This window comes from Pungitius pungitius, chromosome 13 (assembly GCF_949316345.1).
Source record: "Pungitius pungitius chromosome 13, fPunPun2.1, whole genome shotgun sequence".
NCBI lineage: Eukaryota > Metazoa > Chordata > Actinopteri > Perciformes > Gasterosteidae > Pungitius > Pungitius pungitius.
This window is the reverse complement of record NC_084912.1, coordinates 3102612-3125460: the sequence shown is the minus strand read 5'-3', so window position 1 is coordinate 3125460 and position 22849 is coordinate 3102612. Positions and strand designations below refer to the sequence as shown.

At 45.0% G+C, this 22849-nt stretch overlaps 1 protein-coding gene across 1 annotated transcript in view; it reads right to left on the bottom strand.

Moving 5' to 3' along the window:
• Positions 1-137: 137 nt before the first annotated feature.
• Positions 138-22849, bottom strand: part of LOC119214219 (bone morphogenetic protein receptor type-1A-like) — a 29481-nt gene continuing 6769 nt past the window's right edge. Inside the window, exons 2-13 of the mRNA XM_037465839.2 lie at positions 19196-19314; positions 11238-11606; positions 5728-5890; positions 5528-5630; positions 5334-5433; positions 5153-5240; positions 4925-5060; positions 4397-4589; positions 3345-3642; positions 3090-3265; positions 2239-2369; positions 138-2126 (exon numbers count right to left, since the gene is read on the bottom strand). Of these exons, the coding sequence (XP_037321736.1) occupies positions 2001-2126; positions 2239-2369; positions 3090-3265; positions 3345-3642; positions 4397-4589; positions 4925-5060; positions 5153-5240; positions 5334-5433; positions 5528-5630; positions 5728-5890; positions 11238-11304 (1581 nt within the window). The 5' untranslated portion in view covers positions 11305-11606; positions 19196-19314 and the 3' untranslated portion in view covers positions 138-2000. The remainder of the gene's footprint in view (positions 2127-2238; positions 2370-3089; positions 3266-3344; positions 3643-4396; positions 4590-4924; positions 5061-5152; positions 5241-5333; positions 5434-5527; positions 5631-5727; positions 5891-11237; positions 11607-19195; positions 19315-22849) is intronic.

Sequence of the window (22849 nt, the reverse complement as noted above, 5' to 3'; positions counted from 1 at the left end):
TACATTTGTAGCCTGAATTTGAAAAGATTTCTATTCTTGGAGATCAAAATCTGAGTAGTTTATGAAAGTCAAATTTGGTTTGGTTCTACTATAAAAGGGACAAATCCCAATACTGTATATTCAAACGTGGCAATGACTTGAGTAAACGTCATACAAGTTGAGAATGTTGGTTTTAAAATATTTATTAGCATCGAGTTTTAAGCCATGTCTAAACTTTGACTTCCCAATAAATCTGGGGAAATTTTGAAACGTTCAGAATTACATTCTGCAAGTAGAGTAACTTTGACCAGCTCTTTTTGGTTTTGTTACTTCATCAGCAACAATGCAACCTTCCACGAGTCAAACAGCTGTGTACTAAAAATAAGGTTATTTACTTAAATTGTTACATTGGACAGTTTTTCCACTTCCTTAGTAAAGTCAAGGCACCAAAACAAACGTACATAGATTATTCCTATATGGGAGTTGTCTTGCATATTAAGAGGGGACAGGTCAATCTGCATCCAGTACAAGGCCCAGTGTGTGTTAAGCATAGAAGCTTAAATGCATCATTTGTTACACCAGTTAAAAAAAAATCCAAAACGTTTAATGCATTTTCTGTTCATGGAGCTTAGCTAACAGTTTCCATCGTTTGTGCTAAGCTAGATCCTTTAACTGGTTTCCTATATATTAGTTTTGTCCTCAAATGCAAATTACGTCATTATTTTACTGTGAAATAAGGAAATCCATCTTGCGTCAGAAGAAAAATCAGTGGGAGAAGCCAAAGACATTTGGTTTTACTCAAATACCCGCGATATGTTGCTTTTATTTTTCACATTTAAAATTTATTCCTAATTTATTAAATGTCTGAAGTATGACAAATAATCCAATAACGTCTTCACTAAATAAAAAATGAACAGGTATAAAACTGTCAAATCGATGTATTCATCCCTCAGAATCTAAAGTCGTGATTAAGGTTTCCATATTCTGGTGTAAAACAGTTTTCTTTTTCTTCAATGACTGAAAGAAACCAAATAAGTCCCTATTATATGGTTGCAAAATGATGAAGTGTTCAAACCAGCCGTCATTGAGCACAACTTCCCTGAATCATTTATCAAATGAGCAGTTCTGGGCTTTGATTAAAAAGGTCTCGGGAGCCATTAAAGACGATCCAAAAAGTTACATTTATTCACTTGTACTGAATGCAGTTGTTGGTCACCTTGGTTCCATTATTAGCAAATAAAAGTCCCGTGTCAGGCGCCGGAAGGGGAGGGACTTAGCCTCTTCTGGTCCTTTGGGCTCCACTCGCTAAAAGGTACCACTCAACCAATCAGATTCTTTCGAGAGAAAAAAAAAAAAAGCGTGACGGCTCGGCCTCTTCAGACGGACAAGAAGTGGACGGACGGCAGACGTCTCTGCGGGGGACTCCATCTTCGTCTCCTGGAGTCGGCTGGACGTCAACACCACGGCAGCGTAGCGCTCTGGCGTTTTTTAAATCCCCTCTTGACTGGTAACATTTATTTACACAATACAATTCACATATTATAATAGTACCTTTTCTTTATAATTAACTCTACTTTTTAGAGTGGAGATATATTTCAACATGGCAGGAGAACTCGGTCCTGAAGAGAAAGTAACAAAATTAAAATTGGCATTTTTAAGCATTTTGAATCGGGCAAAAGTGGAGGAAGGGGCCCTTAAAAAAAATGAAGAAAAGAAAGCAATTGTGTTCATTCACAACGAGCAGTTAAAAGGCCCCCTTCTCTTCCCTCTGTCAAAATTATCTTTATCGCCTCGTTTGGCTTTCACAGAAAGCGTCAAACCTGGCGGAGAGGAAGAGGAGGAGGAGGGAAGGACTCCATGTTTGTTTCCAGACAGATTGAAGATAGGAGGAGGAGGAGGAGGAGGCGCACAGTTCAGCCCTGACGTGGGTCCATTATTATCTCCTAACCCCTCCTCCCGATGAAGAGGGGATGCACCGAGCAGGTGCAGGTCAGGGCGGGACGAAGAGGAGGGGGGGGCGGTCAGATCTTGATGTCCTGGGACTCCACCATCTTGGCGAGAGTCTTCTTCACCCTGAGGGTGGTAAGGCGAGAGGCGGGGTTATGAGCCCAGCACTCCGACATCAGCTTCAGCATGGCTCGAAGGCACTGCGGAAGAACCCACAACGCGCAGTTAGGAGGTGAAAGATGATTATGTTGTGACGTGATACATTTGGTGTTTTGGGGGCCGTAGACTGAACTAAAGAAGAAGAAGTGTCACCTCGTCACTGTTCCAGCGGTTGGACACCGTCGGCCTCAGTCCTTTGACACAAACCACCTCCAGCATGTCCTCGTAGGACGGGTCGGAGGGAACCATCTCGTAGTACGGCAGCTGGTAGTCCTCCACGATACCTGAGCAGAGACAACCAACACATGTTCTCACACATACACATCTGGGTGACTGAAAGGGGAAACTATTGTAAGGTCACAGCCTGTTGACAGCTCCAATACCTTGTTGAATAGTAATTCCTTGGTCTAAATAATATAAAATAAAAGTCCTCTCCGCTTTTATTTTACAAAAGATTTAAATGTGAGAATTTAACCGAATGCTGCAGTGTTTTCACCAGCAGGTGGAGCCACTTCATTTAAAAATAAATAACTCTGCGGACTTCAACTCAGCGACAAAAGTTTTGAATGTTGCCAATCAGTCGAGCATTAATCCAAAGACATCTTTCCTTCCAGAAAGAAATACTACTAAATTTGGGACAAAATCAATGTTTATTGAATCAATATAATGGAAAAAAAATGTAAATTAGCTTCATCTTTTATATAGGGGGTATTAAAAAATGAAACTTCACAGCTTCTTCAATTAGTTTTAGTTGTCAATTTTGTTTTCTTTTTAACAATATTTAATAAGATAATTAACAGAATACATTAATAATCAAGATAAGCTACGTTCTCCGATCAGTAAATCTCCTATTCTGTAAAATAATACTCAAAGTCCAAAAAAAAGAAAGAAAATGAACTGGAAAGCCTTTTTTTTTTTTTACTTCATTAGGAAGAGCTGTACATTCTAATGTGACAGCACGTGTGTGTGTGTGTGTGTGTGTGTGTGTGTGTGTGTGTGTGTACCTCCGGAGACGCAGCGCCGGGCCATCTCCCAGATGACGAGGCCGTAGCTGTACATGTCGGCCATGATGTAGGCCTGGAAGTGGTTCTTGTTGAGGCTCTCGTCCAGGACCTCGGGAGCCATGTAGCGCCTCGTCCCGACGCGGGTGCTCAGGGGGACGTCCACCTCGTTAGTGTCGCTGTGGCAACGTAAAAACAGGAAACGCGGTCAGTCACCGTCGCAGAGGGGGAGCGCTGACCGCCGCGATGACCGCCCACCTGTTGAACTTGACGGCGAGGCCGAGGTCGGCGATGCAGCAGGCGCCGTTCTTCTTGATCAGGATGTTCTTGCTCTTGAGGTCGCGGTGGGCGATGGCCGGCTTCCCCTGCGTGCCGTAGATCTCGGTGTGCAGGTGGCAGAGGCCGCAGGCGGCGGAGTACGCCAGTCGCAGCAGGGTCGGCGTGTCCAGCGTGGTCAGCTTCAGGAAGTCGTACAGCGAGCCGTTCTCGTGGTAGTCGGTGATGAGGAAGAGCTGCGTGAAGGCGCCGGTGCCTTTAATGTCGGCCGCGATGAAGCCTGCCGGACGGAGAGAGACGAAAAAAGGGTGATTGACAGGTCGGACCTCGACTGATGATGTGTGCAAAGAACTAGAAGCAACCGTGTCCAGTTGATCCGGGACGTAGAGGAGAACTTTTTTTTTAAAAAGACATGTAAAATAAAGCTTAATAGTTTTCCAAAGGACTCCAGCTTTTTTTTTAGCTTCTTAGCTGCAAACCAACATGAAACATAGCAACAGCAACCTCTGTAAACTCCTGAATATTTAACTTTTATTTTTAAATGATCTTTTATTGCCTGAATTGATGCTGCATTGTATATTTGAAAGGCGAAATACAAATTATGTTTTCTGACATTAGTAATTATTATTATATGTTCAAATGCTGAGCAGTTTCAGTTATTACTGTAACACACACACACACACACACACACACACACACACACACACACACACACACACACACACACACACACACACACACACACACACACACACACACACACACACACACACACACACACACACAAAATGAATTAGCGTGTCTTCAGTACATCAGAGCGCCGTCTGTCTCAGTTTAACTTTGCGTCTCATCAGCCCGAAAGACGGCGCTCGCTGTCATTACTTTAAATCATCAACCAAATAAAAGATCAATCGAGGTATTGATCGGTTCTGGAGTCCTGCAGTCTCCCCCCGTCGCTCCGAGGGTTCAGATTCTCAAGCTGATGGTTGCAGATAAAAAAGGAAAGCACGAAGGTAAAGGATGTGCTCCGGTACCGAGGATGTTCTCGTGTCTCATCAGGACCGTCTGGTAGATCTCCGTCTCTCTGAACCAGCTGGCTTCCTCCCGTGTGAAGAAGACCTTGACGGCCACCTTCTCTCCCCTCCAGCGGCCGAGCCACACCTCGCCGTACCGCCCCTTGCCGATCTGACGCACCATCTGGATCTGCTTGGCGATGGTCCGTTGCACCTGAGCGTGAAAGAGAAGGGTTTTATTTTTATTAAGATTAGGGTTGTTGCACATTGAAAATCCAACAAGAGAACTAAAACACATTCTCGTACAAGAGAACTAAAACACATTCTCGTACAAAAAAGGAGGAAGAAGAAATATAACACTCGATGAAACACTCATCTGCAAATCTTTAAAAAACGGATGGAAAGAAAATGAAATAATCTGCAGAATTCACACACTAGTAGTGGTAAACAATAAATTCAGAGGACGCATGGATTCAAACGTCTCTTAATTTAAAATGTGCAGTTTTATGTCACTAATGTTTTCCTCTGGGTGCAGTGCCGCCTCCCTACCAGCAGGGGGAGCCCGGAGCCGCTGCCGGAACTCTGTGATTGGTGGATGAGGTCTTTGAGGGACTCTCCGCTGGGGATGAAGACCTCCTGCTCCAGATCCTTGTGGTATCGCCGCCGCTCACTCTGCCACTTATACCTGACAAATAGAAATGTACGATACAGAACTATCAACAACCTACAGGCCCTTCACAAAATGATGCCACTTCTGGGTGTGTGCGGGGCTCCTACCTGTAGTAACAGACCACGGTGACACAGATCAGGGCGCAGCAGCACACCGTCATGGAGATGAGGAAGGCCAGCCAGTGAGGGCTGGCATCTGGGAGAAGCACAGACGCACTGTGGGTTAAAACTCAACGTTCGACCCGAATAACGCGTGAGTCCCTCGGCCGGGGCGGAGCGGGAGTGTTACCGGGCGGAGGCTGAGGGGGGAGGGTGGGCTGCAGGTCCCTGTTGCAGAAGTCGGTGTTGCAGCACTCGATGGTCCGCCTGGTCTGAGCGTTGGGAGAGTCCTGTGGGTCCAAACAAAATAAACGATCAGACCCTCGTCTTGCACCTCAGGAGGAGGAAACCCCTCCCAACGAGAACAGACTCCTGAGTGTGTACCTTGCACTGGAAGTGTGATCCTTCATACTTCATGCAGCCGGAGGTGAGGACGGCCTCGCCGTGCTCATCTTCCTCGATGATGGCGAAACACTGACCGTTGGTCCTGAGGAGACACGCGCCACACAGATATCAGTCCCCCGGATCAATACCAATGATTCTGAACCCGTGCGGTGCACTCCGGCCCGGACGGCCCTACTCACTGGCAGGTGTTGTTGGTGGCGTCCTCGGGGCAGTGTCCGGAGCAGTGGCAGCTGAGGAAGCGCGCGGCGTCCTCGGGGGCGATGGTGGAGTCCTCGCCGGGCCGGCGGGCCTCGGGTTTGACCCCGGTGCCCTGCAGGACGTGGTCCGGGTTCTGACCCGCAGCTGGAGAGAGAAACCAGAGCAGAGTCAGGACCGGGTTTAAAGTAAACCGCTTAAAATGAGCAAAGAATAATTCTTCAGTCAACACAGGAAATACAATCTATTCTTGTTCAATGGTCTCAATTTAAATTAAATGTGAAATCCAGCAATAATGTGTTGGGAGCTGCGAGAACTGACTTCAGGTCAGATTCATCAGAGTGAGTCGTGCAGTAGGGGAAACATTCCTCCATCGGTGGAACAACAAGAGGAGGAGGAGGTCCATTTAAGGACTACAGGCTATTTATACAACTGGGAGTGTGTTTCGTCATAGTCTTTATATTTTAGGCATTTTTAAAATCCCACAGTGACTCCAAAAACATGTAAAGCAACCGCAAGTTATTCAGTAGTCGAATATCACAACATGCAGATGAACAAGACTTAATATAAATCTAATGTACTTCATTTTGTTTTTAATGATCGCTATTGTAATTGTGTGCTTGTGTTATACATTTGTTGCAGAACAATTACCCTGTAGGTTAGAGGACGATTACTTTTAACATCTGATGATTTTCTGATGAATTGCTTAATCCGTCATATCTGTATTGTGAAAATCTTACAAAAGAAAAGCGGATAATAAGCACATTAAAAAGGAGCCATTATCAGCGAAAGCTTGTTTTTTTTAATTTATCTTGCTTCATCCCAGAGAGACGAGATTTCATTACAATTATTTTATTAAAGGAACAGAGAGGCAAAGAGGTCAGACGAGTCTTTTCATTCCTCTCTTATCAGTCCACCTGAGCCGTCTTTTGTTTATCTCCAGTCCTCCTTTAATCCCCCTCTCTACCGCATCGGCTTCCCGTCTCTCTCCTCGACTCTTTAAGCTCAATATAAAAACAGTGTGAGGTGTGCAGACATGCACGTTGTCATGTCTGCACACGAACTGCCCGCAGAGCCACACTTGTAGCTGCCTGGTAACCACGGCAACAGTCAGTCCAAGAGACTCTCTCTCTCTTTTTCTTTTCAGGCCACCGCAGAAGTAAAGCATTTCTGTCTTGGGTTCAGCGACAGACCTCCTGTGACTCTGCAGATTGGACACGAGATTGAGAGAACGGAGTCGAACAGGAGTAAATACGCCTGGTTTTGAGGAGCCATGCCGAGGCGGCACATCCCTCTCCGGGCTCGAGGCCGCTCTGATTGGCTTAAAACGCGGCGAGTGGGTGTGCAAGAGGCTGGAAATGGCTGCTCTCGTCTCCATGCACATGTGTGCTTAATTGCACCGGCAGGCAGTCGGAGTGGAGACTGAGGTCTGGCAGACAGCGGGCCGGGTAATCAGACTCTTAAAGGCACAGCGTCGTTTCAGACCTCCTGTTTATTTACATCCAGCAGAGGACCAGCGCTCCTCTGTCCTCCTCTGAAACACTTTAACGTGCTCCCCGCTCAGCTTTCATGCAGAGCCTTTACGACTGTGACTCAGTCCACAATGACTCACTGTCTGCAAACATGAAGCATGGTTGAAAGTTGATCAAACCAAAACGAAAAAAACGATGCAGCTGAGAGAATGAATCTTTTGGTTGAACAAAGCCACAACTGAAGACGTCACCGTGGGTTCCGTCGAGTAAAACATACACACATAGTAGATTCAGGTTGGTAATGATAGAAAAAAAGGTTTTAAATGTAACTTCAAAACCACTGGGAAAATATTAAGAAGTAAGTAAAAAAAAAAAAGCTTGAAGTTAGGAGAGTGGGTTAAATGCAGACTGGGGTGCGTTTGTTTTATCGCCTGCCACATTCCAGTTGCTGAAAGTGGGCGCTCACTTTTGGGTCGAAGCAGTCGGTGTGGCCTGCGGACACAAAGTTTTGTCTCCTGCAGAGGATCTTTACGACTGAGTCAGTCAACAATGACTCACCGACTGCAAATATGCAGAGAAATAAAGGTGGTTGAGTTAAACTCAATACAGATACCAACATTGTAAAAAATAGAAATGGAAAATGGTGAAAAATAAGATTAAGAACATCACTTTGGGTGAATGGTGTAGGACGTTTTCATATTCTCTTCTTAAGTAAAAGTACTAATACAACACTGTAAAAGTACAGCATTTATCTTTGAATACATATTATATCTTTAGATTTTGTAATGTGGAGCAGCTTCTGGTAAAAGCAGGCCACATTGTTTTACCCCATGGGCCGTCCCAGATGCTTATTTTTGAAGTGTGGATGAAGGAGAGGCGGTCAAACGCAATCTGTGAGTTATCGTTATCTTCTCCTCGGTGTTGGAAATGTACCAGACCTGCTCTGAACCACCCCGAGGTGATAAACTCCACCCGCCTGGGACAGCATGATTTGTAAAACAAACAAATGCTCTGTAAACACTGTGACTTTACAGCAGGGCTGAGGACAGAGGTGCTGTTGTTGTTAAACAAGTGGCTGTTTTAATATGTCAAACTATCTGAAGCATCTTTTCTACTTGAATGATACGATCAGATGGTGACATTTATTAGTTTTAAGTGTGGTCAGGACCTGAAATTAATTTATAATGTTTTATTAAAGAAATGTGTTTGTAAGTCTGCTTGACTTTAAACAAAATTCAACATCTTTGTTTATAAAAAGGCTAAAAACTATTTTTCAAAACAAGAGAAACAATCTTCCAATTCAAACATTACGGTTACAGAGGAAGTGAATGAGATGAGAAAGCATCTCAGGATTAGATTCAGAGTCCATTCTAGATGCACTAAATAGAAAAGGAGGGCGCCGTTTTTTATTTTTCTTTCATTGAACTGCACCAAATCGTCGACTCCTTTCTTCCCTCCACTGAAATATCATAAGAGACAGAACGGTCGCGATGAAAGTTGCTGTCAAAAGCTGAACAAAAGCATTCAACTGCTTTTGCTGAAAACCTTCACAGCATTGATGTGAGCACGTTGCAGTACGTTTTCTATATGCGATAATGAAATAAAAGTGTCATTTAAGGACCAATACCACATCTTTCAACGTGAAAAGTATTTTTAGAAGAGCCTTGTTCACATCTAAATGATCAAAAAAAGCATCCTGACTGTTGAGAGGAGAGACTGATGTCTTTTGTCATGCTGAAGGGTGTCTTTGGTCTGATGGAGACCTCACGCTGCTGATGACCATCCCGAAAGCAGCTTCGTCACCAATTTCTCCCTCGACAGCCTCTTATCGCCCGAGAGAAGATGTACAACTACGCCCCTGAATGAAAGGGCCTTTCATGTTGGTTTAGCTTATTATTGAAGTTCTGGCGTTTCCTTTTCAGCAAAAGCTGGGACATCGAGATTGGCCGAAGCACTGTTACTTGAGCTCCCTTCAAAATAAGAGCATAAGTCAAAATACGCTATCGACATCCTAGTACACTGGATCTCTTTGGGCTCTGCACACTTGGAGGCATTTTGGGAACTTGTGGAGCGCTTTAATTGATCAAGAAGAGCTAAAGCCTTTCAACGGGTCTCAACATGGCTCCTGAGCCGGCGCGATGCTAACGGCACGGAGTGCAAACAAACCCCAGCAAAGGTAATGACAGAGCACGCAGTGTTTAGCTGAGGGGGCATCGGACTGGGGAGGGGCGATTGAGGGTGTGTGTGTGTGTGTGTGTGTAAGGGGGGGGGGGGGGGGGGGGGGGGGGGTAGTACAACGACTACGTTATTAGCCACATAAGTGCAGTGCAGAGCGCAGGATGTGAGCTAACCATTGGGGCACAATCACAGCCGACCCGGCTACAATCAGGGAGACGCTCCGATAAAACACACACACACACTTCTCTGTAGACATTGCTACACTAAATCCTCATGCAGTGAATACCTCTTTGCTGCTAGCAAATCGACCTGTATTCTATAAATAGCTGTAAAAAAAAAAAAGAAAGATCAAATATAATGGTGAATTGTTGCCTAAAGTGTTTCATCTCTCAAAGGCCTAAATAAGGAAATCAGGTACAAGCGCCACAACTCTCTTGTCTCTCTGTGTGGCAGAAAAGGTTCCACTGAGAGGAAACACAGCGGGTTTGAAAGGGGTCGAGTCCGTCTCCGGAGGCCTGAGGGATATTTCCGGAGAACAATGGCGGTTTGGAGCATTTAGCGCCGCTGACAACTCGTACAGCGACATACAGGAAACAGTTAATGTGCACAGAGGAAATAAGAGCGGCAACAATCAGCTCAACAGCTTCCTGCCGGGATGAGTGGTGGGGGATTTATTTGGGGAGGGGGGGGGGGGGGGGGTGGAACTACTGCTACATGCAGACCAACAGTGGACAAAGCTATTGAGGGGGTTGCATTCGCGCTTTCAAGTGAAAGTAATCCATTGTAAACACAGTAAGTGAAGCTGAAAGTCTGAAAACGTGAACAAACAAAGAAGAGTCCGATAAGACGGCAGAGACGGCCTCTCCTTTTCCTGCGGAGATAATCAAACAGTCCGAGTCGATCAGAGCCCGTCGCCCTCTGCGCAGCGCCGCCCTGCTCTTATCAGCCCGCTCTGTGTGTGCCGGGAGGTCAGAAGGTGACCTTTAAGGGCGGCGGTTTGTGTGACTGGACACGGCCACTTCATGCCGACAAAACAATGACGCAACATTAAAATATATATTCAGGTTTTAGTCCTTTTCCCAAAGCCCAAAAGTTTCTCCTGTCGGATGGGTTCTTGTTTTTAAGAGTATTCTTCATTGGTTTCACGGGTCCCTCCATTATCAGCCAATTGACACTTAATCACAGCTTTAAGAAAAGTCCTCCGAGACAGATCTGTGTGCACAGGGAGGCGGGTTCTGATTACAGACTAGTGATATAATGACTTTTAATGTTAATGTACTGCTTATCTCACTGAAAACAAACTGAAGGGTTAATGAGTAACTCTGCAGCTGAAACTCCCTCCATGTTTAAAGGAAGACAAAAAAACAAATCAGAGACGTTTCACATCATGTAATGTTTTGCGGCGTAAAGTTTCAGAAGTATGCATCTCATCTCTGTGGATGATGCTTCTTACATGAAGATCGACAAGTCTTACTTAAAGTAATACAAGCAGAAATCCGGCATGCTGACTGGAAAAGAATTTAAGCAATATATGAAAACCCTGCCTTTCCAAACCAACTTTACAAGACGTAGTCTTGTATTTGGGACAATATGGGATTTTCTTGTAATGTTGTGAAACACCACCATGTGCAGTCTTGTGAGGGTCGAAGTTCAAAAGGTTAAGCGACCAAACCGTTGTTTTAATACATTTTCTAATAACAAACTGATTTCCCTACTCTACTCTTCCCTGCTGCTTGGGACATCTGAATAGGATCCTTTTCTGTGTGTCAACGGTACCCAGTAATCTGTACCAACCATCACCTTTATGAGGATTGAGCAGTAGAAGAGATGTTTAAGTGTCTTACCGTCAGTCCAGCGGCTCAGCAGCAGAGCGGCGGCCGTCAGAGCCAAACAGAACCGCAGACCTGCCATCCTGCAGCAGAGGCCGGACCGACACCGGGCCCACAGCGGGCCGGGCTCCGTGATCTCTCTGGTCAGCTGAAGCTTTATCCACAGCAGGAGTTGAGGAAGGTGGTGGGGGGAGTTGGGGAAGTGAAGGGGGGGAGAGGGAGTAGCTCCAGGCGCCCAGACGAGGCCTCACAGGAGGATGATCCGCAGGAAGCCGAGCCGCAGGAAGACGAGCAAGAGGGACGGGCGGAGGGCGTGAGGACGGAAAGGGTGATCTCACAATATCAGGTCTTCTTCTGTCTCACTGGCTCTTTGGGTCCAAAACCCTGAAGAAAGAAGATACAGAATTAGGTTGATTTAAACATCAGACCCATCTCTCCCTCTTACGCGGGGTGCTGTGACCCGGTAACCCTAGCCGACCCGGCGCTGGCCTCCAACGGGGCCAAGTAAGCACCAAATCATTTGTCCGAGGATGTTCTGCAAATTACTGCACTGGCCCTGTGAAGCGCTCATGAAGGCAATGGGGCAATTAGTGTGAGGGATGTGTGTGTGTGTGTGTGTGTGAGAGAGAAGAATTAGTGGTGATGCGTGGCTGGTGTCCGTCACTATTCATTTGCCCGGGCGGGGACAAAGAGGCCCGACCCGCGACCCACTTTTCACACATCCCTGGCCCGAGGAGGCCGAGAACAAAGACACACTGACAATACCGTACAGGCCCTGACGAGTGTACGCGAGTAAGCATGTGTGTATTATTGCATGTGAATGAGGGTGCACCGGCGTCGCCGTGACGATAAGAGCAAAGTGGAAGAATCTGAACCTCACTGCCCTAAAGAAAGGTGAAGTTAATTTGTGGCTCCATTTAGAGACCAAACAACAACAACAGCAGCAGCAGGAGGAAGAAGATTGTGAGATAAAACAAACACAAAGAGAGAGGATTGTGGAAGGATTGTTTGTTTTGAGTTTTGAGACCCGAAGACAGGAAGCTGCTCCTCCTCGCTCTCACCCGCACTGATTCATGCGACACAAGGTGTGAAAACACGAGGCGAGGCGATTGTATTTAATATACAAGTAAATGACACACACACACACACAGTGAAGGCTGAGATACAACAAGCAACTGCAGCTGTCCACTCGCAGGAAAAATAAATATAAATAAAAACCTTCTAAAGCTTAAATCTTCTACTTTCACTCCTCCTGTTCAGACTCGTCTCTTATCCTTCTTCTGTTTCTCGGTCAAACAACAAATTCTTTCCCACAGCAGAGATTTAATGAATAAATGCAGATACCAGAGTCGGCCCACTCATGCTCTTCTGATAACAATCTACTGAATGCACCATGTTGGTGGCCGGTTAAGATGTTGACGTGCAACAATCCACTCTAATGAGCATTGAGGTCACCGTGTTATATATTAAAGTTTTGCCTTTACGGAACAGTTTGTTTTGGAAAGCAACATTTACTCCACTACTGTAGTTGTCTGTGTGTGTGTGTACAGAACTGTTTGATAGGAATGAATAGCGCTGCGCTAACTCGATGTTTGCAGTAAATCTGCGGTGCGGCGCCTCGCCTCTCCTCGGCCAACAGGAGGTTAATGTGCCGCGGCTCCTCCGGCTACCTGGACGTGACATCAGAGTCTTGGAGGACGGGGGGGGGGGGGGGGGGGGGGGGGGGGGGGAATTAAAGGAGGCATTGTTAGCGGTCCCACCTGCGCAGAATAAAAACACCCATACAGGGAACCACTGAGCCGTCGCCAGTCACTCAGGTGTGGTGAGGGGGGGGGGGGGGGGGGGGGGGTGCGGCGACTGGGTCACACTGCTCCTGGGATGCTGGGAAATTAGGCGAGATGGAAACCCAAGCAGCGGGTCAAGAGCCGTAGGAGACAGAGAGCTCTTTAAAAAGGCTTCTGGGTATAATAACTTTTCATTTGGATGGAGAGGTAGCTGCCAATAAAAACTATTGGGTAAAGTGATATCACGCTGCCATCAGCGGGGGCTACTGCAGCACATTGTGTAGTCAGTGCAGAACGAGGGTTAGAAGCTCAATTCCAACAACGTGTGTCTATAAGTAGGTTGACCAAAAAATGTCAACTTCGAATAAATAATAATCAAATATATCCGCGTATTTATTAACAGACAAAAGTTTATATCGGCTTCATACCTTGAGACGTTTCGGTAAATGTAAAGGTAATTAAGGTCAAGAATTGACTTTGAGTCAATGAATCAATTAAATGAATAACAAAAGGAATCAAACGATTGTAAATGTGATCAATCTGTGTTTAAGTCGCAAAAGAACAAAGCTTTTGCTAGTTTCTCAAAGCGGTATTTCCTCACCTCTGGCGTGTGTTATTCTAAATATATTAATGTTATAGGACAAAAGATATTTAACGTAATAGTTAAGTAATGATTATAGATATTAAATTATGAATAACAGATTTATTTCAGCTTGATTTGGTTTGTAATGAATCATCCTTCTAGAATAATGTTCAATAATTGAAATTTGCTGTACTTTAAATGGAAGTCTCCTTCACTGCTGTTTGTTATAAATTATATTTAAACCTTCTTAAACACAATTTTGCCAAAATAACCGATTCAAAATAACGATATTGGCAATTTGCCAAAACAGGACGCACAGTACTTGGCTGTGCGTCGTCACCACGGACACCATTTGAAGTTTTCCCAGCTACTTCGAAGTCCACGCGTGATTTATTAACTTTACAGCTCCTCGCAGAGCTGTTAAAATACGGGAAAATGATACCAGACCTTGGTAGCGAGGCATTAATAATCCATCGCATAGGGGCCAGACATCAATAATCAAGCCGTAATGCGTCTCCGCTTCCTGCTCTCGGAGAACGGCGGCAGACTAAATAAACGCCGCAGAGGCCTGGTGGTACGAGCTCTCAGCTCCAGAGCTCCACAAATAAATATAGTAATGAGGGAGATTGGGATCGGTGAGGTGGAGAATAATGACGGGGGGGGGCGGGGGGCAGCTGGGATGGAGCACAGACTGAAGCCGTTTGTTTTCATGAATTAGTTTTCACCTCTTGCTTCCAATCAGACCAATTAATATGGTGTCTATCAATACGAAACGCTAGAAAATAGTGAAATGTGAGACAATAAAACAGCTGTGTCAAGCTAAATGAAATGTAATGGTCGACGGCCTGCATGTGCTAAACCAGACATGATAAAAATCTTATTTGTCCCTTTCAATGAGATATTTAGTGTCCATTACTCTACTTCCCAGTATCACATTTATCCCCCTTTGACTTCTTTTGTTTCCTCATTTCTGTCCAAAACGTCCCATTTCTCCCCTCTTTTTCCCTCCACCGTGGCCCAGTTCCCCCTTCCCCTCTGGGGCCCCCTCCTTGCAGCCGGGCCTCTGGGTGCAGCAGCAGCAGCAGCCTCCCTGTTGGTGTCGGCGCGCTGCCCGACATGCCTTTCAGGGCCTGGGAGACTGCAGGCCAGACTTTCTGGCTCCAGTGCCATTGTTTGCTCGGCTGCTCTGCGCCTCGTCCCCGGCGGTGGATTAGCATAAGAATACTCTCTTCCTCGCTGCATCTTCTGCCTCCTCTTCTTCTTCTTCCGCCACCTCATCATCGTCACAGTCCTTTGGTCAGTCACACAATTTTATCTGGAGTACTACCTTCTTCTACCAGGAGTCTGTTAGTGACGCAGAGTTTGGTTTTGGAGCACAGTGGGAATTTCACCAACTACCCAGATAACAGTCCTGCTTCACCTGTTAGATTACAGGTCACTTCAAACAGAATTATTTAATGTGAGTATCTGAGTTGTACAGCAAAACTTAAAGACCATGGGTGCTAAAAACTGATACGGTTAAAGTCCAAAACATCTTATAATTGTATTGCTTTATTATTAAATCACTTCACTCAGCAAATTTACTCTGGGATTGTGTATCTTATGATTGGCATTGCGGTTTGATACAATTAGGTGTATAAATCAATAGATATATTGAGCAGTGTTTATTCAAAAGACTTATTCACCGTACTCGTACAGTTTAAGGAAAGCCATGTCAAGAGGTTGTTTTAAACATGATCTTCAAACCAGCGCAGTGTTTAGCTTTAATTCAAACTATATTTTCAAAGCTGTATATATTAGCTTTGTATAAGAGTTCAAAGTGGACGTTTATTATGAAGGCAGCCGTTACTTTAAAAAAAAAAGCAAGCAGCGCCGCACAGTTTGGGGCTTTTAGCCTTTGTGATCTCCGAGGGAATTGAGCCTGGCAGAGTTTGATTCTCTCTCTGAGACAAAAATGAATACGCCGTGTGCAGCCCTGAGAGCTGGCAGCAGAGAAGCCTAACTTCATTAGAGGCCTAGAGAAGATCTGCAGAGCAGCTTCAGCTACAAACCAAAGGAGAAGCCGCCCCCCCCCCCCCCTGCTCTCTTTATCGTGTTACAGCACAACAAATTACACAGCATCCGGAGGGGCCGTACAGGTCCATGTGAAGGAGAGCTGGGCGATAGATTCATTCCATCAATTCATTTGAATTGATTATAGTATTATAGTGATTATAGGTTAAAAAAATGTGATGTTAAGCTAATTGTTGAGTAGTAGTGGTCACTTAAAATGTATTTTCTAGATGTTTCTGATGATTAAAAATAAGGTACTGATCTGCTCCAAGACCCTGTGGGCACGATTGAGACAAAACAGACATGCAGCCTGGCCTAAAAGAAATAAACCAGTTCACCATGGCTCCCTAAAAGGTGATTTTAATCACTCTAAATCGCCATAGAAACAGGTCTATCCATCACTGGCACAGTGTTGCCCTTTCCCCACCACAGCACAGCCATAACACATATTCAACATCATAAAAACCTGCATCATGATCGTAAATCACACTGATTAGCGAGTGGACACCAGAGGACTGGGAGGTTTCCCACACAACACAGTCCTCCCAGTTAGCTGCTGCTGTTGAGGACACGTTATACAGAACCAAGCTCCATATAACATCAGTAAACAGTTTCAAGGGAGGTCAACAAAAAAGATTTCCCCAAGCGCTTCTGCAACTTTCATCCTGTGAACATAATGCCATTTTCTTTACATAATTTTTATTAATCTAGATGTTCAATCTTTAAATAGCAAAAAAGAAATCTGTCTAATCAAATATTCTATGAATAAGACTGCATTGGGAGAAAAAATGAATTACCAGTATGTTATATCACTAAATATTACAAACATTATTCAAGGAATTCAACCAAAAACGAAAAATCCAAAAAAATCAAATCCACTTGAAGATGAGGGGCCATTAAGCCCCGCCCTCCTCAAACTGTCATTCTATTGTCTGTCCGAGGTCAGCAGCATCTGAGCCAATCCGACTCGGACGTTTTTCTGGTGTTTTTGGACAATTCTCCATTTGGAAAAAGTAAATTTTCTGCCTCAGCTCCTGCTGGCGGGCCAAACTGGTTTGATTCCAGTATGAAGAAATGGAAACTGGAGACAGAACTGGCGCTTTCCCCAGAGACAAAAAAACTAAAATATAACTAACTGTAGCAGACAGAACATTGGCTCAGTGTGTGTGTGTGTGTGTGTGTGGTCTGGTCAGAGGCCGGACTCCGTGAAAGGAGGCCGGATGGTTTCATCCACCGTGTCGCCTTGGAAACTACGGCCAGGCCACAGAGCCACGCATGGACTGAACAACGATACAGGTGGTCCAGAGAGTGTATATGTATAACAAAATAAAAAATATAAAAATCTACCAGTGTATAATCAGAAAGAGAAAGTTACGGGTGGCAAAAGACGGCAAAGAAAAGGCTTCAAGACAGAAAAAAAGGAATCAAGTAAATAAAGTTAAAAACAGAAATACATAAAAAAGAAAAATAAACAGTGTTTTTGTGGACAGGATCAAAAATCAGTTTACTTTTCAGGGTTCAATAACCAAGAAGAACAGTTGGGCAGAAATGGAGTGACAAGTTTATAAAGAATCATGTCTAATGAGAGACCACAAGAACAAGGCTGTGTGTGTGTGTGTGTGTGTGTGTGTGTGTGTGTGTGTGTGTGTGTGTGTCTGCCCTTGAAAGAATAAATGAAACCATTGTTCAAATGGTTTCATCTTCATATTTGTATCCTTCATTTTCAGGATGGGCTCTTATTAGCTATTTTTGTGCATGGTGCTTTGTAACTTTAATTTTGAAAGAGGTTCTGAATGAAGTTACGGTCTCTGTCAGATCAGGTGACTTTCAATGTCCAGCTTAAACTGCTATATAATAAACACTGTAAACGTAATCTTTCCCCCACAAACGTTGGTTCAATCATTTGCTCATAGTGATCAAGACGCCCATTTGCGGCATTTATTGAGGTTCTATTCATCCACGACAGCATGAGGAAAGCCTTTTAAATACGTGGCTAGGTAAGTGTCTCACCTCTCATGGTTTTATACATTGCTCTCCTTAAACTGGCCGCTCGGAGTCGTTGCTCCGTGCTCCTTGAAATTAAGACGGGGGTCAAACGTCTGATGCTTCGGGACTCAACCTCAGATAAGAGTGAAGCGGGGGCTGCGAGCTCTCCACAGCGACTCCCTCAGATGAGCGTCTGAGGAATTTATGACTCCGACCGCAGAGTCTCTGATAACCAGGAGAATCCAAATAGTGCAGACCAGGTGGGGAGCGTTCAACGAGTCATAATAAGGAAACAAGTTATTTCTGCTTATTTCAATTCACTCATTTTATCACAATGTATACTCTCACACTTCTAAACTCGTGTTTTGCAGCCAGAGGAGTCGTCCCCTGATGGCCATTAGAGAGAAGTTAAAGTTAAAAACTTAATGTAGTGTAACCGTGTCTCTTTAAGCTGAGCCGGCCTGTCCTGCGTGGGTGAAGCGTGCAGGGCAGTGTGTGTAAGTGTGAGGGTGGAGGGAAGGGTGGAGGGGGGGGGGGGGGTTGAGGGACACATGGGAGTGATTTTGTGCGGCAGACTGGCCGGCTCTGTTTGAAGGTCTGACAGCGAGCTGAGATTCAGACGTTTGAGTCACTTCTTGGGTCCTGAAATCCGCCTCGTTGGAACACGAGGTCATGTTCGCCCGGAGAACCGGCGCCGCTTAAATCGATTTAACTCCACTGAATGAAAAATAGATTGAAAACAGCTGTTGACTCATCGTTTGCGGGATGAAAAGAAAAACTATTATTTAATAATTCCTTACCAGGTGCTCGACAGTTACGTTTGTGAGAAGCAAAGTAAACTCAGAGTCTCTGGTGGTAAAGTGACGCTTACTACGCAGCTCCTGTAACGTTAATTCCACTAAGATGCGTTCAAAAAGGTTTAGATCATTTGTCTTACCACTTCCCTCAATGCGCTTAACAAATGACTTGTTAAAAATTGAGTTTTTGATATGAAACCACAATACAGGTGTAAGGGATGTTTTCATAAAAACTTCCAACGCTGCCTTTGAGAGGCTGATGTTACAAGATTTAAGACTCTACAGACCAAAAACAGACACACACACACATACACAAACCTTTCTGACATGAAGGCATGAATTCAACTTTCACACACATGTGGATACGAACACACACACACACACACACACACACACACACACATACACAGCTCAGTGTAATCACTGCTCTTCCTGCTCGATTATTAATCAAACCAGATGACAGCTCCAATGACTCAATCGGAGCCTGTAATTAAAACCCAGGAAGCCTTCTGATTGGCCGGCTTTGCCTTCGGCACTGGGGTCAAGGGGTTAATCTCCTCAAAGAGCAGCAGGATGGGGGGGGGGGGGGGGGGGGGAGACTGGCTAATCAAGTTTTTTTAAAGGATTTTGTGTGTGTGTTGGAAACACAGGGTAGAGCCACCCAGTAATGCTCTTTATGTAACCACAATAAAAATCCTGAAGACTGTGCACACCGACTGAAGGGAACCGAGCTTCTGACCAGTGTGTGTGTGTGTGTGTGTGTTTCCATACCTGACTGGTGGCTCCATGGTACAACAGTGTGTGTGTCAGTGCACAGCTCCATGGGAAACGTAGTCTTGAGCCAGAGGAAGCCGGCCGGATTCAGGCCACCATCGCAACGAATAAATGACCTGTCAGACAAACAAAGAATAATGAAACAAAAATGATGTCATAGGTCAGCGATTATCAAACACTTTGTCACGACATTACAGGAATAAACTGGGACATTTCCAGTATCACCAGGGTACAAACAAATCCCGAGGTATGATGTCAACCCAGTCATAAATATCAACCCTAATGAGATGCTCCTCCAAGTTCTGTAAATGGCTCTGAATGACACCGTGGGCCCAATTACCAATGGGAACATGACCGTAATCCCCCGAATGAGAGAGAAAATCCTAGGACCCCACGGAAGAGACGAACGCGTCTCTGAAGTTACTAAAAACTCCTTCAGGAACCAATGGAACTTTCACAAGACCTCCCGGACGAAAATGTTCTCAATCACTAGATCCCTGTAACGAGATAAGTGGAGCAGTGTCGGAGTGTCCTCCTCCTCCTCCTCCTCTCGAACACAGAAGTCTCTTCATTGGACAACACAGAGCTACTAAAAGGAAGCTTTATTTAGCCAAGGAGGCAGATGTCAGGAGAGCGAGTTAATATTCACAACATGAGATTTGAGGAGAGTCAAACACCGACCAGCAGTTCATGGAGTCTCAGCAGAGACACTGAAGACAGAAGAGGAAGCTGCGCACACAGCAGCCAAACTAACAAAATAAATGAATAAGCGCAATCAGCAATGGATTATAATCTGAAGAGACTTTTCAACAAAAGACGAGGGGCCTGATCCCTAGAAGAATTTTCATATTTTACATTGTCATGTGAATTTTAACTAAATGCGATGCGGGTCGTTGACGGCGCCGCTGTCACCTGGCGGGCCGTACGCAGCAGTGGACAGCAGCTCTACAGCAGGCCACGCAGGGTTTGCAACCTCCTACACCGCCTTCGCACTAACACCACCTTGCTGCTGCTGCTGCTGCTGCCGCCTGGACCAACACACTCTGGAAAGTGTACTTGTGTTGATGAGCTGACCTTGTGTGTGTTTACATGCTAGTATCTTTGGGTGTATGTGAGTGGGTGTGTGAGAGAGAGAGAGAGAGAGTTTGGCTCCACCTCAGGGGAGGAAAACAGCGGTGGGGATTCAGTCGGCGAGTTATTATAGAACAGGCGAGGAGAAAATAGATGTCCGAAGACGGGGGCTGAGAGCGGTCACGAGGTTAGTGAAAAAAACAGCTGCTGCTTTCTCTGTCCCACACACACACACACACACTTTATGGATGGAAAGGCGGTGCCAAGAAAAAGAGACGTAGGGGAAAACAGATCTCCCACACACACACACAACGGCGAACTTTGTGTGTGGGAGATCGGCATCCAACATTTTGATGTGAACAATGATGTAATCAAACAGCTGAGTGGAAACGGAGTGAAGCTGTTAAAAAAGAAAAAGAAACTAAAGGAAAAACTACCCCCAAACTGGATGAGACTGGATTTTAGTTTAAATGCACGATTCACAGTGAAGAGGAGCACATGTTTGCATCATGTTGTGCAGGTGGTGGGACCTACTCAGAATCTAGTATTCACGCATACTTTCTCAAGGAATGAATAAATAAAGTATACAATGTCAACATATAAATTAGTTTCTCTTGGTAATAATAAACAAAACACTCCAATGTGTTTATATCCCGCTTTACTTCAACCGTTCTGCTTCTTTGCTGCAGAAATAAATTCTCTATCACACTGGTGTGAAATGCCTTTTTGTTGTGGTGTAAAGGTACATTAAGTTAGCCAGACAAACTGCAAACAAAAGCAAACTTTTGTCATTTTTCAGGTCCATTTACTCGGTAACTACAGATTTTTCAAGAGATCCTCGTCGGTTTTGTTTTGAAGCGTAAACTGCTGGGAGGAGGCCTGCCGGGGGGACATTTTAATTCCTGTACGCGTTGGCGCGACGTGTCAGACAAAAAGGTGTGAAACCACAGTCTGAGCAAAAAGCGGCGGAACCAGTCCTCTCGCAGGGAAGGCAGCGGAGGAATGCAGCCAGCGATGGAGCATAAACACACGCATGCTAGCAGAGAGTGAAAGCAAAGCACGAGAGAACAAACACCAACTTTGGATTTGCTTTTGTATAATTTTTTTACAATAGAAATTCGTTGTTTCCTCCCATACGCAGTAACAGGTTGGTGCAACAATGATGTCTGAAGGTCGACAACATAAGTTTGTTGCTGTTTGTAGTCCCACAAAAACATCTCGTCGACAGGAAACGTCGGAGGAGGAGCGGTCTCCTGTCAATCATTTAATTGTCCTTCACCCAGTGTCCTCAGAGTGTGTGTGTGTGCGAGAGGTTACACAGCGGCGGGCTGGACGCCGGCCAGAGGTTGGAGCGAAGCGCTCAGATTCTGATCGCAGCAGTTAAAGCCAGCGGCTTTCGCAAAACCAACAAGGGAAGACGAGAGCGGAGGCTTGGAGGAAAGGCTAATGCCATCAAAGTCAACCATCAGCGTGCGCTAATTGAAATTAAAGACCAGAAACAAGGAGGCGGGGACAGGGGGGGACGGAGGGGGAGCAGAGGGGGAAAGCTCAGCGAGGAGGAACGATATTTCCTCACGGCTGCAGCCTGGCGAGGATGAAAAGCGAAAAACAGTAAAGCCTTGAAGAACCTCCTCCAGCAGTTGGTCGGCCTGATGATGGCTGCCGACCAACAGAAACTGGGCGTCTGCAGAGCAAACAATTCACAGGCCCGCCCTTTACTTATAAAGCACACCATCTTGGTTTCTTCTGAATAGTTTGCTTTCAGACTTTAAGCACCTGAAACGATCAAAATGTCATCATTGGACTATTAATAAAGCCACTACATTACATTATTTTCATCTAAAATCAAAATAACTCCATATCAACGAGCCAGGGTGCAGATTTTCTCTCTTTGATGATGCACATTTAGCCACGGGTGTAGATTGAGACAACAAAGCCTCGTCCCCACCTCTCAGACGAGCCCTAAAGACGTTCGAATTCAACAGAACACAGTATTTGGGTTTGTGAATAAAAAAGGAAAAAAACGCCGTAAAGTCGGTCTAATCCACATGGGGAGGAAACCACTTTTCTAGTGGCGAGCTGACAGGGGTGGAGGGGTCGGGATGGAGGTCAGAGGCCAACGTCACTTCAGAGGGATCACTGCACCTATCGGAGCGGAGGATTAGCGACAAAGGAAAAGTAAATCCCCCTCAACCAAGACGTCTAACGGCATCCACTTCGTTTTTTTTAGCGCTCATAAAATATAGTTTAAGAACCACAGACTCGTTTAGGGTTTTTTTTAATGAAGAAAACAATAACCGTTTTAATTCAAGCTGCATGTTAGTTTTGAACTGGTAACACATCACTGCTGGTCTGTCTTTAGCGCATGATAGTTAATCAAACAGTGTCTATGAGCATTTTGTCTGCTCACTTGGAAATGTCTCATGAAAAAAAAAAAACATTTGTCTGGTTTGTGTTGGCTAAACAATAAAACTAGATCAGCTAAAGCTGTAGTCAACTATAAAACGAAATATGTAACAATGAAAGAATAAGTGGTTTTGCTCCAGCAGTAAGCAAAACCGCAAATAAATGGGGATCCAA